A 14799-nucleotide genomic window follows, 5' to 3' on the forward strand; every position below is an offset into this window, starting at 1 on the left:
CAAAAACTGGTAGGTTCATAAGCGAGAGACACAAATGTCTTAGAAATAAGTTTTCCTGATTGTGGATCTATTTATAGCAGAAACAAGTTTTAGGTGTGTGAGTAATCCGGTTGTAATACACTCCTTCAGTCGGTCACTTTTAAGCGAACATTATTCCATTTAAAATAAACATCTGCCTGAAAATAGTGCATAAACACAAATGTTGGCAATTAATGCACACAGATTTGGAGTGCTGGGCTGCCTGATGTCCAACAACCCTCTCAGTACAGGGTCTGACCTAATCATGGTTTTCAAAAACATCTCGAGCTAATTCATGCACAATATACCCTTTGAAGCCCAGTTATATTGTTGTTTTGGGAAATATGCCAGCCAATTTTCACACAGCAAAGATCCCGTGTCAGCTATCAGGTAAGTTTCCAGTTGATCTGTTTACTGGCTTTGTTGGTTTAGGACGAAATATTGGCCAGGATACCAGAATTCTCCCTCCTTTGTATCATGTCATACATCTTCAGCATACATGTGAAGAACCAAAACTGGCCAAAAGGGGCCTTTGGTTTAACGTCATTCTTAGGACTGCACCTCTGACAATGCAACGTTCCCTTAGTTCTGCCCCCCTCTCACCTACTGACCCTCTGACAGTGCAGTGCTCCCTCAGTGCTGACCCTCTGGCAATGCAGCACTCTCTCTGTACTACCCCTCAGACAGCGCAGCCCTCCTTCAGCAATGACCCTCTGACAGTGCAGTGTTCCCTCAGTGCTTACCCTCCAGCAATGCAGCACTCCCTCAGTGCTGACCCTCAAACAGCGCAGCCCTCCTTCAGCAATGACCCTCTGATAGTGCAGTGCTCCCTCAGTGCTGACCCTCTTGCAGTGCAGCGTTCCCTCAGAGCTGACACTCCGGCAGTGCAGCGTTCCCTCAGAGCTGACCCTCCGGCAGTGCAGCGCTCCCTCAGTGCTGACCCTCTTGCAGTGCAGCGCTCCCTCAGTGCTGACCCTCTTGCAGTGCAGCGCTCCCTCAGTGCTGACCCACTGGTAACGCAGCGCTCCCTCAGTGCTGACCCTCTTGCAGTGCAGCGCTCCCTCAGTGCTGACCCTCTGGTAACGCAGTGCTCCCTCAGTCTCAGCCTATTATATGGGCTCAAATCCTGGAGTGGGGCTCAAACCCACAACCATCTAAACTTGAATTCAAGACTTTACAGAAACGTTAACTAAGGTGCAGGATGACAGGTTAACAGAATTAAAAGTTGTAAGGAAAATACATTTCAGGAGTAAAGTCCTTTGCAAGACCACTCTCAGATTTCCAGCGATTCAGAAACAAGTGGCCTTCAAAATATTTGTGCTGAAATGCCTCTTGCATTTTTGAATTTATTAGATTTACAATGAAATAAAAGGATTATTGTACGAGGAACAGTACTTCAGACTGTGGGCTTCTTATGCCTGTGGTTTCATAATGAGAATTCCATAAACAGAATTTTCTGCCTACTTCAATTTAAGCTCAACAAAACCCTTATCCTCCCCTGGCCCTTAGCCTCATTAAATCAGCAAACTCGTTCTCCACACATCAATCTGTTTAGCATTCATAAAATTCCCAGCCCTTGTACTGTTCTCCACTGGGAATTGTCTGGTATTATGGAGCATCCTCTAACAGATGGGATGTCCCCTGGCTCTGAGCTGCTGTGATGTCAGGAGAAGGCAGCGTTTCATTGGATAGATGTGAATTGGACCCTATCTGGCTCGGACTGATTCCATAAGACACATCAATTACATTCTCAGCAAATCTCTCAGCCCTGGTAGGATTAGGTGTGCTGGCGTTTCATCATCCCCGATGCCCCTGATGGATACTGAGCTCCAGCAACGGGAAAACTGTTTCATTTTAGACACCTTCTCTCGTGTGAACTAAACTGCTCTGAAAGAATTTGAGATTGGAACATTGCATGGAAAACAAGACTCAGTTGTACCCCAGCAATTCACGCAGGTAAAGTAAACATAATTGTTTTGCCTCAGATAACTCCCCCCTGCAGAATTTTTAGGTAGCTTTGCAACATTAATTCATTACACATCCCACCCTTTGTGAGAATATTATGTGATCTTTCCATGTTGGTTCTGTCACCAAGTCTTTGTCAAACATTCCAGATGTCGTCCTTTACTATTGTCTTTCTTCTGAAATGAAACCTCTTGTTTGAGAGTCCGTGGGGAGGCGGGTGCAGAGTGAGAGCGAGTCTGGGTGAGTGTTTTGAATGGGTTTCAGCATTCTTTCTTGAACAAAGCTCTGTACACCGATGGCCGGTTCTGTGCTGTGGCGGGTTTGACAATGTTCATTTTGGTTTGCACTTTCTAAACCCGGGAACACCGTTTTTGAAAGACGCTTTCTTGGAATTCCCCACGCTCCCTCCACTCACCCTTGAGGGACGGTGTAACCGGCAGTCGGCAGTGATTGCTGCTGAGGTGACAGTGGAGATTGGGGGGACACACAGCAATTCAGCCCACTCCTCCTTTGCGGCAGGTAACACTCCCCCTCAATACTGCTGTTCTGAATCTGTGCATCGGAGTTTAAACGTCAAATTAAATTTCCTCCCCCCACCCACCATTATTGTGAACTTTGCCCTCCCATGTCAAATAAAGAACAGAAGGAGGCTATTCAACCTCTCCAGCCCATTCCAGGGTTTAATCAGTTCACGGCTGATTTGCATCTGAACTCCATCTGCCCCCCTTGATTCTGTAAACCTTAAGCCGCTTACCCAACAAAAATACATCAATCTTAGATTTGAAATTTCCAGTTTTCCTCCAGCCTCAACAGCCTTTTGGGGAGTGTTTTCCTGGCTGTAATTTTAAAGGTAATGCCCTCTTGTTTGCGACTCCGTCAAAGGAAATACTTTCTCTCCAACTGCCTTATGAAACCCTTCATGTATCTTAAACTCAATTAGATGGTGCCTTAATCTTCTACATTCAAGAGAATGTAAGCATAGTCTACTCAACCTCTCCTCATAATTTAACTCTTTTAGTCCAGGTATTACTCTGGTGAATCTGTGCTGCATCTTCTCCAGTATCTCCTCCCTGAGGTCTGGTGCCCAGAACTGAACACAGTCACTCCAGGTAGGATCTAGAGTTCTGTACAGGTTGTAACATCACTTCCACCCCTTTGTATTCCAGCCACCCTGAGATAAAGGCTAACACCCCATCAGTCTTTTAAATTATTTTTTGTACATGCCTGCTAGCTTTTTGTATACTTGGATCCCTAAGTCTCTCAGCTCCTCCACTGTTCCTAGCTTCTTAGCATGTAGAAAATACTCCGATCATTGTTGGGTCTTAAGGTGAATGAATAACTTCAGTGTGGACAAGACCTGGTCTGTTTCTTATTAGAATTAGAATTTGTAGAATCCTTTAACTTTGTACACACACTTGGCCCTTTGGCAACTGGAAATACTGTGATTCATTACGACATCTTTAATAGACCCAAGGCAGTGAATAACTTCATACCTCAGTGTTAAAATAACCACCAGGGGTCTGGGCATGAGAGGAGCTGTCTGTCCCGATCCGTAATAATGTATTACTACCACCAACAGGAATTTCTTGGCTAAGGTTGAATACCATCGCACAGGTAGAATATTTTGATTTTCTGCATGCTCGAGACAGTTTTCAGACCTGTAACAGAGGACCATGATTATCAGAGATTGCACTTTGGTTTTCTTGAACAAATTAAGCTGCTAGGATTGTTTTGCTAGAGCTCTTTCTACTCAAAGACATTCCTAGGCAGTTAAAAAGGACATGCATTTATACAGTGCTTTACACAACCACCAGGTGTCTCAAAGCGCTTTACAGCCAATGAAGTACTCTGATGTTATGCAGGAAACCCATAGCAAACTCTCTCAAACTGCAATGTGATGATGATGTTGATTGTGATGTTGCTTGAGGATAAATATTGGCTAGGACACTGGGGAGAACTCCCCTGCTCTTCTTTGAAATAGTGCCATGGGGTCTTTTTACATCCACCAGAGCAGCTGATGGGCCTTGGTTTAACATCTCATCCAAAAGATGCACCTCCAACAGTGCTGCACTGAAGTGTCAGCCTGGAGATCAGTTGTTGAAATACAATTTCAAACACCTTAACCACAATGAGAGTAAAGATATTATGCATAAAATAATTGTAAAACAATTGTACTGTGGTGATTATAGCAAGCTTGGGAGGTACAGGTGACTTTGGACCAATGGTTCCCAAAGCTCTCAACCACTGGGAGTTTTCCTCACCTCATGTCTGGATCTGTTGTAGACTCATTAAGAGATTGATCACCAGCTTTAGTCAATAACTCCATTATCATTGTATGATGTGACAAACAGGATGGTAAAAGGTGAACTTGATGGATCTCTAGCAATTCCTATGTTCCTAATATGTTAGCATTGCTTTGGAGTCGTACTGCAGCACTCTGTACAAGACAGCTTGGCTTGATAGAACTCTGCTTGGGGTAAATGGGACCAAGGACCTGACTCCATCTCTAGATAGGTCGCAATTGTTCATTGGAAAGAAAACGTTAGTACACACAACCATGAAGCACTTTGTTACATTTTGAGGATGGGTCAGATGCTGCTTAAATGTGTTTTTAAATTTAATTAATATGGAATTAGATATAAGATGTTGCTGCTTTGAGACTGTTCTGCACTTTCTCCAACAGCTGCTAATGGACATGTCAACGTCACAGATCCTTTATCAGCTCCTCTACTTTATCCCCATTCACTTGTGCCTGGGTCAAGGTCCAGTCTTTGTACAGCAGCGAAGATGGGGGGCAGCAACTGGTGAAGCACCATACAATCACTCACCATTCCTTCCAGACGGCAGGGAAATAGCCATCCTCCTCTTCAAAGACGTGCCACATAGGTAAGAGCAAGGCGGCTGACCTGAAAACTAGGGCCGCCAAAAACTTAAAATAGATTAGTAGAGTTTTATTTGCTATCTCGTTCTTCAAGTAAAGACTGATCAAAGCTGGCTAGCAATTTAACAGGATAATTAATTTTAAGTGATGAGGTGCTGTACAGATGCAAGTCTTTCTAGTCCTCCCATTTGGAGAAAGGAGCCTAAACTTTGTCATCCTGGGACAGCTGGTTTAAGCTCAGGACTAAAAACATTCCCAACACAAAAGCAAAATACTGCCGATGCTGGAAATTTGAAATAAAAACAGAACATGCTGGAAATACTCAGCAGGTCAGACAGCATCAGTGGAGAGAGAAACACAGAGTTAGTACTTCAGGTTGATGACCTTTTGTCAGTTCTGATCAACCCGAAACATTAATTCTTTCTTTCTCCATAGCTGCTGCCCAAACGACTGAGCATTTCCTAAACATTCCCAAGTTGTTTGCAACATTCAAGTGTTTGGTTTTTGGGTATGAGGATAATTTTCCCTGTGAATGGTTGCATATATTATATTGTGTTTTATGTGATTTTTAAAAATTTGTTTTATGCTTGCTAATCTCAGCTAGTACACCCAAACATTCTGTCTGTGAGCCATATAGATATATATTAATCAAGTTTTGGTATCGTAAGCTTTTTTATACTCTCTCATCTTGATCCTGAGTTAGGATTTATTCAAGATCAGCTCTTCACAAATCTTCATCAGGCTCCGCATTCCAAATCTTAACCATTCATTTCATGAAAAAGATCTTCCTCATGTCAAAACCGCTTCTTTTATCAATCACCTTAAATCTGTACTTGACCCTTCAGCCACTGAACACAACTTCTCTTTATTTACTCTATTTAAACCCTTTGTGATTTTAAACACCTCCATCAAGTCTCCTCATACCCTTTGCTGCTCTAAGGAGAAAAGCCCCAGCTTCTCCAGTCCCTCCAAGTAACTGATCTCTCACCTCTGGAACCATTCCAGTAAATTCCTTCTCTCGCCTCCCCGTGTCCTACCTTAAATGTGGTGCCAAGAATTAGACACAATACTCCAGCTGGGGCTCAGCGAGTGTTTTATAAAGGCTTATCATAACTTTGTGGCTTTTGTACTATGTGCCTCTAGTTATGAAGTCCAGGATCCCATCTATCTTATTAACTGCTTTGTTAACCTGCCCTGCCACCTTCAAAAAAGTGCACAAACACTGTCCACCTCTGTTATTGCAACCCCCTCAAAACTCCACCATTTAACTTCTCTTCATTCATCTGATCAGTGTATAATCTCACATTTTTCTGTGTTGAATTTCAACTGCCATGTGGGACTATGAAGTCTATCACTAGCTTTCTCACTGTTGGCTAAACTTCCAAGTTTTGTGCCACCTGTAAAGTTCAAAATTGTGCCCTGTACCCCCAAGTCATTAATGTGTACCAGAAAGAGCAGTGGGCCTAGTACTGAACCTGGGAGCACCACTCTATACCTACATCCAGTCAAGTAGAATTTGCCACAATACAGCTGCTCCTGCCACTTTTATCTCTTGTGCTTCATTTTATTAACAAGCCTATTATGTGGCACTTGATCAAATGTCAATTGCACTGCCATCATCCACTCTCTCTGTTACCTCATCAAAAAACTCAAATCCATTTGCTCAAACATGATTTACCCTTAACAAATCCAGCTAGTTGTCCATTATTAGACCATGTTTGTCCATTTTTCTCCCAGATTATCGATTGTAAAAGCGAACTAAAATTGACTGGCCTGCAGTTGCTGGGTTTATCTTTATGTGCTTTATTGAACAAGGATGGAACAATTGCAATTTTCCAGTCCTCTGGCCTCACCCACATATTGAAGGAGGATTGGAAGATTATGGCAGCACTTATTCAGTTTCCTCTCTTGCTGCTTCTCAGTAAGCTAGGGCCCTTTGTGCCCAACCTACTGATTTATCCATTTAGCCTTTCTGATACCTCTCTGGCAAAGTCTATTCCCTGGTAAACAACGACGCAAAGTATGAAGTTAGAACCTTAAACATGCCTCTGCCTGCACCAATAGATATCAATTTTGGTCTCTAATCAGCCCCACCATTCTTGGTAACCCTTTTACTGTTGCTATCTTCCCAAGATTCCCTTTTGTTCGCCGGAACAATGGATTAACTTGGGAGGGTGCAGAAATATTAGGTTTCGATCGAATTCTATTAATGTAAAACAATGTGAACATTGCAAGTGTAAAATGTGTGATCTACATTGTGGAAAGAGACGCTCACAATATAAATTACACAAAGAAATATCCTCAGTCTCAGACGCAGTCACAGGCAGATCTGTTATGTTATAAAGATGAAAGACAGTGATGGGAAGATGTTCAACTTCCTGTGGGGCCCCCCTGTCATTTCTGTTTTGTGATGTGATTTGTTAGCAACTCATGTTATTGCCTTCTCTCCCCTCAGCCGCTATTTTCTGGTGAAGGAGGACAAGAGCCCATTTTCCGTCACAGTGACCCCTTGCGATGCTGCCCTGGAGTGGCGCCTCACAATTCAGGATTGGCCAACACACAGTAAGGACTTGTTGCTGCACACAATCCACCAGCCAGGTTCACTGCTTGCTCAGGGAGCTTTTCAAAGTAATGAAAACAAAGACCCAAATGGGAAAGTAGCAAAAACAAAATTCGAAACAGGTGTCCTTTAAGGAAACTAAAAAGCTGAGAGAAATGTTGCACCGAGTGCAAAGGGATTCTAGGATTAGTTTCAAACTCATCGCGAGTCAGAGAACATGGATGTCATGGAGTCCACACCATGTGTAGAATAGATTTTTCTTTTAAAAAGTCAAAATTATCTTTCCCCAGATTGCAGCCTCAAATACAAATGGACTTGGGTTCTCTCAACCTGCAAATTTCATTGGGTTGACAATAACCCTCTCGTGACCAGCAGTGCATCAGCTGCGAGATCCTCACTGTTAGATCCCTCCAGTTCATCCCCACCCCGCACCCCTTGCCCCTTACCCATGAATTCCACTGAACACATTCTAGTCTCCTTCTCCCAAGCCAAATGATGGTAACTTATTGCCCATTTCATGTTTTCATTCACCTTATTTCTGAAAACTCTCCCTCTACATTTCCTCACCTTGCTTTTCCCTTCCATCTTTGAAAAGCGTCCAAAATAAAGCTCATCCCTCTGACTATGCATTCAAAAGAAATTGCATTAACATAGCACCTTTCACAATCTCAGGTTGCCCCAAAGCACTTTCTAGGCAATGAAGTACTGTTCAAACTGGAGTTGCCATCTTAAAGTAGGAACCACCCGACCATCCTATTCCCAGCTTGGCATCATCCTCGGAGAAACTGAACTAAGTTGCTGTTGGTGGATGCCCTTGTGGTGCAGAAAGTCTATTGCTAGGGTTGTTTAACTTACCCTACATCAGTGTCAGCCGTACTCAATCACCTGAGTCAGAAGGTTGTTGGTTAAAGTCCCACTCCAGGGCTTAAGCACAAAAATCTACTCTGACATTCCCAATGCAGTGCTGAGGGAGTGCTGCACTGTCAAAGGTGCCACTCTTTGGATGAGGGATTAAATTGAGGAAGAGTTTTCCCTCGTGTACTGGCCAATATTTACCCCTCAATTAACATCACAAAAACAGGTGAGCTGGTTATTTACAGCACAAATGTTTGTGGGAGTACGTTGTGAGCAAATTGCCTGCAGCAATTCTGACATTACAACAGTAACTAAAAGCACTTCATTGGCTGAGAAATATTTTGGGAAGGCCTGGGTTGGGGAACAGGGCACAAGGTCCATTTGTTCAAAAAACATGTTTGGAGATGCTGACAGACAGTCTCTGAATTTCAGGTGCTCACCGGTCTGGGAGGTCACAGGAGCTTCCGTGGGAGTCGGACACTCCCAGAGATCTTTTTACCTACAAGGGAAATGCAGTGAAGAGTTACGTGAGAATTTCATCACATGCTGCCTTCTACATGCTGCAGCTCATGTCAATCGAGAGCAACACTCAGATCAGAGTCTACATGACAACCAACCCTCAGAGTGAGCCTCCTGACCCAGAGATACCCTTTGACCCTCAGGTAGATGTCACCTCGGTAGGGCAGACGACAGTGACCCTGGCGTGGAAAGCCAGCCCATCAATTTTACGGTACCAGGAGCACATTCAATATTGCCTCCTGATCAACCAGAAACAGAACTATAAAAGTTTGTGTGCTGCCAAGACTCAGGTTGACCGTCTTGATGACCTCAGGCCAGACCTGCCAGTGGTGTCCATCTACTCTGGTGGACGGGTGGTACACCTCACTGGAATGGAAGACCTCCTTTTGCCTTCCAGAGTTCTCAGTAGCTTATTCTCCAAGGAACCGAAGTTGGATGTCATGCAGCTCTGCGTGGGTAACAGGAATGTTTACTCCATGTCAGAATTGCAACCCAACACCCAGTACTATTTCGATGTGTTCGCTGTGAATGTTCTCACCAACACCAGCTCTGCATATACAGGGACCTTTGCAAAAACACTACAATGGCCAGATCCCAAAATTCTGGATCTGAAGGAAGGAATTATGATCCAGGTTTATGTCAGGAAAGATGGTCAGAAGTTCTACAGTTTCAGGCCTGACACATGGCACAGGAGGGTGCAATTCACATTCTACTCTTGTGGAAAAGTTTATGTGCAAATCGAAAGAAATGGCAAGCTCGCTTTGTCAGGAAAAGTAGAAAATCTGAAGCATTTTCAGCTGAAGGGGAAGGCCAAGACAAGGTATGTCATTGGGATCAAATCCACAGAGTCCTCGGAGACGTCTGTGAAAATCTTGGCATCCACACGTCCCAACAAAGCTTTATTCCCACAACTCCCAGTCAGCCTCAAATTGAAAAGCTTTGACAAACTGAGGACCTGTAACTCGGTCACCGTCGCTTGGCTGGGGACACAAGAGCAAAACAAATATTGTCTGTACAAGAGAGAGATCAGAGAACAGGCGGAGAAAGAAATAAAGAGGCCAAACAGATGCTTTGGCCCAGAGAGATGGAAAATATCTGAGAAAGTGCGCTGCAAGTACTTCCACAACTTGAACACTCAGCGTGCGGTGACAGTGGAGAAGGTTTCAGGGCTGAAGGCAGGGACACCATATTTATTTGATGTTTATGTGTTTGGATACAGAGGCCATTCCGTGAAATATCAAAGCAAGGTCATAAAAACAAGGAAGGCATGCTGACTTCCTTTAAATTCAGGAGAAAGTTCATCCAAAGTCTACTTTGGAAATCAGGCACTCGTATCTTTGAAGGAGTGTGTTTGAGATACTTGGGAAATCCACTTTCAAGCTACTGGAACCAACACTGGACAAGTGAAAATGCTTCACCTGGGTCCTGAACACAGACTAAGATCAGAGGTTTTCGAACTCACGCTTTCAAACAAGTATTGCTAAATGCCCAGGGAACCTCTGTACTTCATTCTGAAGATACATTTTCAGTGACCCAAAGGAAACCTCAGCAGTCATTGCAGAAAATGTTTGTCAGTCAACAGCAACAGGGACAATAAAATACAGAATTCCAATGAGCTGGAAGGCTCCTCGAACCTCTTCACAAATCTCCAACGTTCCATGGAGCCTAATTTGTAGACACGACTTGAACACTGTACCTAGCTGAACTATATGTGTAAGAAATGACGCTTCAGCTCAATCTGCTAAGTGGTCAGAGGCTCCTGACCTCAGGTTGAGGTAACTTTGTGGTTGTGCTGATTGGGTCAGGGGGTTTCAATCAGGTTTTTCAACCAGCTCCTGAAAACAAGTCTTTGCAGTTATTAGCGGACAGCACTGCACTCATTCCTTAGTCCAGTATTTGAGCAGAAGCAATAACACATTTAAGATAAAGAAGTTAACACCAGAGTCAAAACTTTGGACCAATGTCCCAATAAGTTGTCTCGTATTGAAAAGAGGAATCTCTCATTCATTAGTGACCAAGGGACTGGGATCATTGATCAGGGTATTGTCACCTTACATCTAATAATAGAGCAATGTGAATGCAGTTGTGTGGAAATAGGTTGTTTATTTGGGTTTGCACCATGCAAAGAGTTTGAAACCATGTTCCTCAGGTTCAGGTGTTGCACAAAGCAGTCTTGCCTTTGAGTTGACTAGAAGGAGTTGAAACTCAGTGAAAAATCCCACATCAAAACTCAGTTCTAGTGTATTTTACATCAAACTCGATCATCTCAGTCAGGCTCATTGGTTTTGAAATTGTTTTGAAATATCCAGGCACCCATCCCTTTAGATTTCTTTGGTACAGATGCAGGCTAAGTTAATGGAAGAATTTGTATTTACACAGTACCTTCATTCAGTTCAGGATGTTCTAAAGCACCATGACCTTTAACAAAGGGAAACATGGCAGTTACTTTGTGAACAGCAAGATTCCAAAAACAATTAGTTCACATAGAATTTAATATCCCAGAAACAGGCCATTTAGGCAAATGGTCTAAAGCTGGTGTTCATGCTCGAGATGAGTCTTCACCAGCCTTGCCTCGAAGTTTCATATCGAATCCCACAATCTCTCAGTTCAAACATAGGCACCATCCCTGCTCATCCTCACTAATTATAACATGAAGCTAAATAATTCATTGCAATGTGATTTAAAATGTCAGTTGAAACAAATTAAATTTCAGTGTGATTAATAATAGCTGGAGTGTGAATAATTCTGCAATAATGTTCATTCAATGTGCTAAAGGCAGTGATTAATTACAAATAATAAATCTGTTCACTTGAGTTTACCTGAACACAAAATCAATCATTTCAGTGTCTGCTCAGGTCCCAACTCACCTTGTAACTCACCACCTGTCATCAGGTTCTGATTTGACTCAAAGCTTCAGGATTACGGTCCAAAGTTGAGGAGTTGAAGATGATTCCCCAGATTCAAAGGTATGAACCAAGCCCCATTCCAACCCATGTATTTTGCCTTAACTTGTATAACTTTATAAATACAATATTGGAACATATATTATAGCTGTAATATATACTGCTGTACATAAAATACTGTCAACTTAATTGCTTAAACCTATGTATACTGAAGAGGGCAGACAGGGTGAGTTTAATGTCACATCCAAAAGATGGCACTTGCTACACCGCAGCACTCCCTTAGTACTAACCCTCTGACTATACAGTGCTCCCTCAGTCCTGACCCTCCAGAATGTGTGGTGCACCCTCAGTACTGCCCCTCTGACAGTGTGAAGCTCCCTCAGTGCTGCCCCTCTAACAGTGCAGTGTTTCCTCTGTACTGACTCTCCAACATTATGGTGCTCCCTCAGTACTGACCCTTCAACAGTGCAGCACTCCCGCAGTAATGAACCTCAAATAGTGCAGTACTCCCTCCGTCCTGATCTTCTGACAGTGCAGCACTCTCTAGTACTGATCTTCCGACAGTGTGGCGTTCCCTCAGTACTGAACTGCAACAGTGCAGTGCTTCATTAGTAAAGCAACTTCTGCTCAAGTCAATGGGACTTGAACCCACAACTGGACTCAGAGGCGAGTGAACATATGAACCGACAAATCAGGAGCAAAAGTAGGCCATTCAGCCCCTTCAGCCTGCTCCACTACCCATTGAGCCATGGCTGACAGCATCAGGATAACACCTGACCAATAGTTAATAGCTTGAATTTGTACTAAGTTTATGTTGCTTCTAATTAACCTTCTACTCTTCCTTCCCTGGAATGGAACTTAAAGTGTACTTAATACGAGGGGGAGAGGAGGGCCGGAGTGAGAGGAGGAGGAGGACTGGAGCAGGGAGATGAGGACCCAGAGACAGACAGCAGCACCTAAAAAAGGGAGAGAGAGGGGCCCGGATCCTGGAGACTGACAGCAGTATCCAAAACAGCAGGAGAGGGGAGAATCCGGAGACTGATAGCAGTATCTACAACAGCGGGAGAGAGGAGAATCCAGAGGCTGACAGCAGCATCTAAAGGAGTGGGAGAGGAGAAGGACCCGGAGACAGACAGCAGCATCTAAAGGAGCGGGAGAGAGGAGGACCTGGAGACAGATAGCAGCATCCAAAGGAGCAGGAGAGGATGGGGACCCGGAGACAGACAGCAGTATCTAAAGGTGCGGGAGAGAGGAGGACCCGGAGACAGACAGCAGCATCTAAAGGTGCGGGAGAGAGGAGGACCTGGAGACAGATAGCAGCATCTAAAGGAGCGGGAGAGGATGGGGACCCGGAGACAGACAGCAGTATCTAAAGGAGTGGGAGAGAGGAGGACCCGGAGACAGACAGCAGCACCAAAAGGAGCCATCCCATCCAGTCCGATCCGTAGCTCCAGAGCATGCTCCGAGACCAATCAAAGTGTGCCATCACAGGAAAGCAGGTAGTTGATTGGGTTGATGGGTATTTTTCTCATTTATCTTTCATAACTCAGGTAATTTTAGTAATTGTAATGTTTTATCAGTAGTAAGGTTTATTAATTTTTCTAAAACTTACTAGATTGGCTGGTGAGTGTTTCCTATTTATCTTAAGAAAGAAATGTCAATTAGGGTAAATAGAATATTAATTGAAATAATAAGAATATAAACACAGGCAGGATTAGAGACGTTGATTAAAATTCAGTAAAATAATCAATTAAACACTATAAAGATGGCAGGGCAGATGATGTGTGGCAGCTGCAGAATGTGGGAACTCGTGGGCACCTGTGTGATCCAAGGCAAACACATGTGCAGTCAGAGTCCGTGGTTGCAGGTACTTCGGGTCAGGGTCATTTAGCTGGAGGCCGAGCTGCAGACACTGACACATCAGGGGGCGGGGGAAGTTACCCGGACACTTTGCTCCAGGATGCAGTCACGTCCCTTCGGATAGGGTTGTCTAATTTGGTCCATTGTCAGGGGCAGGAGGGTGTGACTGTCAGTCAGGCAGATATGGGGATCGAAAAGGTAGAAGTGGAGGAGCCTCAGCCCTTGCAATTGCCCAACAGGTTTAAGGTTCTTGCAGCCTGGATGGACGAAAGCAGGGGCTGCAGGGTGAATGAGCAAACTGACCATGGCACTGTGGTACAGGATGCCATTCAAGCGGTGGGGGAAGTTAAAAGGAACGTACTGGTAGTGGGGGGACAGTATAATTGGGGGAATAGACAATTCTCTTTAGCCAAGAGCAAGAGTCCAGAAGGCCATGTTGCCTGCCCATTGCCAAGGTTCGAGACATTCTCAGGGCTGGACAGGAATTGCAGTGGAAGCGGGAGGATCCAGTTATCGTAGTCCACGTAGGTACCAATGACATAGGTAGGACCAGGAAAGAAGTTCAGCCGAGGGAATATGTCCAGCGAGAGGCCAGATTAAAAAGCAGAACCTCAAAAGGTAATAATCTCTGGATTCGTCGTTGACAGTCCCTCGGAATCGAGGATGGCGTCCGTCAGGTTTGATGAGACTTCAAATGACTGAGGAGCCAAATTCTGGATCCTCATGTTCTTCTGCAGCGGGGGCGGAAATTGCAGCCCCGGATTGGCTTCCTCCTCCCTCTTCAACCGCTGCTGTTCTGCCTCGCTGTCGAGTTGCTGAGCCTCGAAGTGGTTTGCGCCTTGATGAGCCAGGTGGTGCTGAGCCAAACAATTGGCAGCATTCTCCTCCCAGTCAGTGGTGTTAATAGTTCCATGCCCGAGGGTGACCTTGAGTGTATCCTTATACCTTTCCCTTTGGCTGCCCTTTGAGCTTTAGCCAATGGAGAGCTGTGAGACGAGAACCTGCTGAGGAAGGCGGTTTATGGGCATCCGGACACAATGGCCCGTCCATCGGAGTTGGTTCCGCAGGAGCAGGGCTTCAATGCTGGTAGATGCAGCTTGAAGGAGGACGCTTGTGTTAGTCTGGCGGTCCTCCCATTGGATCCCCAGGATTTGATGCAAGCACCACTGATGGAAGATCTCAAGGATCTTAATGTGGCGTTGGTAGACAGTCCATGTTTCGTTGCAGTAGAACAGGGT

The 14799-nt window shown here is 44.4% G+C and overlaps 1 protein-coding gene across 1 annotated transcript; it reads left to right on the forward strand.

The window, feature by feature from the left end:
* The first annotated feature begins 4678 nt into the window (after positions 1-4678).
* On the forward strand, positions 4679-11552 carry LOC144668478 (protein NDNF-like). The gene is made up of 3 exons (XM_078530511.1): positions 4679-4869; positions 7320-7426; positions 8712-11552. The coding sequence occupies exons 1-3, from the start codon at positions 4679-4681 to the stop codon at positions 10070-10072; spliced, it is 1659 nt and encodes a 552-aa protein (XP_078386637.1). The 3' UTR covers positions 10073-11552.
* The last annotated feature ends 3247 nt before the right edge of the window (positions 11553-14799 follow it).

This window comes from Cetorhinus maximus, chromosome 27, assembly GCF_964194155.1.
Source record: "Cetorhinus maximus chromosome 27, sCetMax3.hap1.1, whole genome shotgun sequence".
NCBI lineage: Eukaryota > Metazoa > Chordata > Chondrichthyes > Lamniformes > Cetorhinidae > Cetorhinus > Cetorhinus maximus.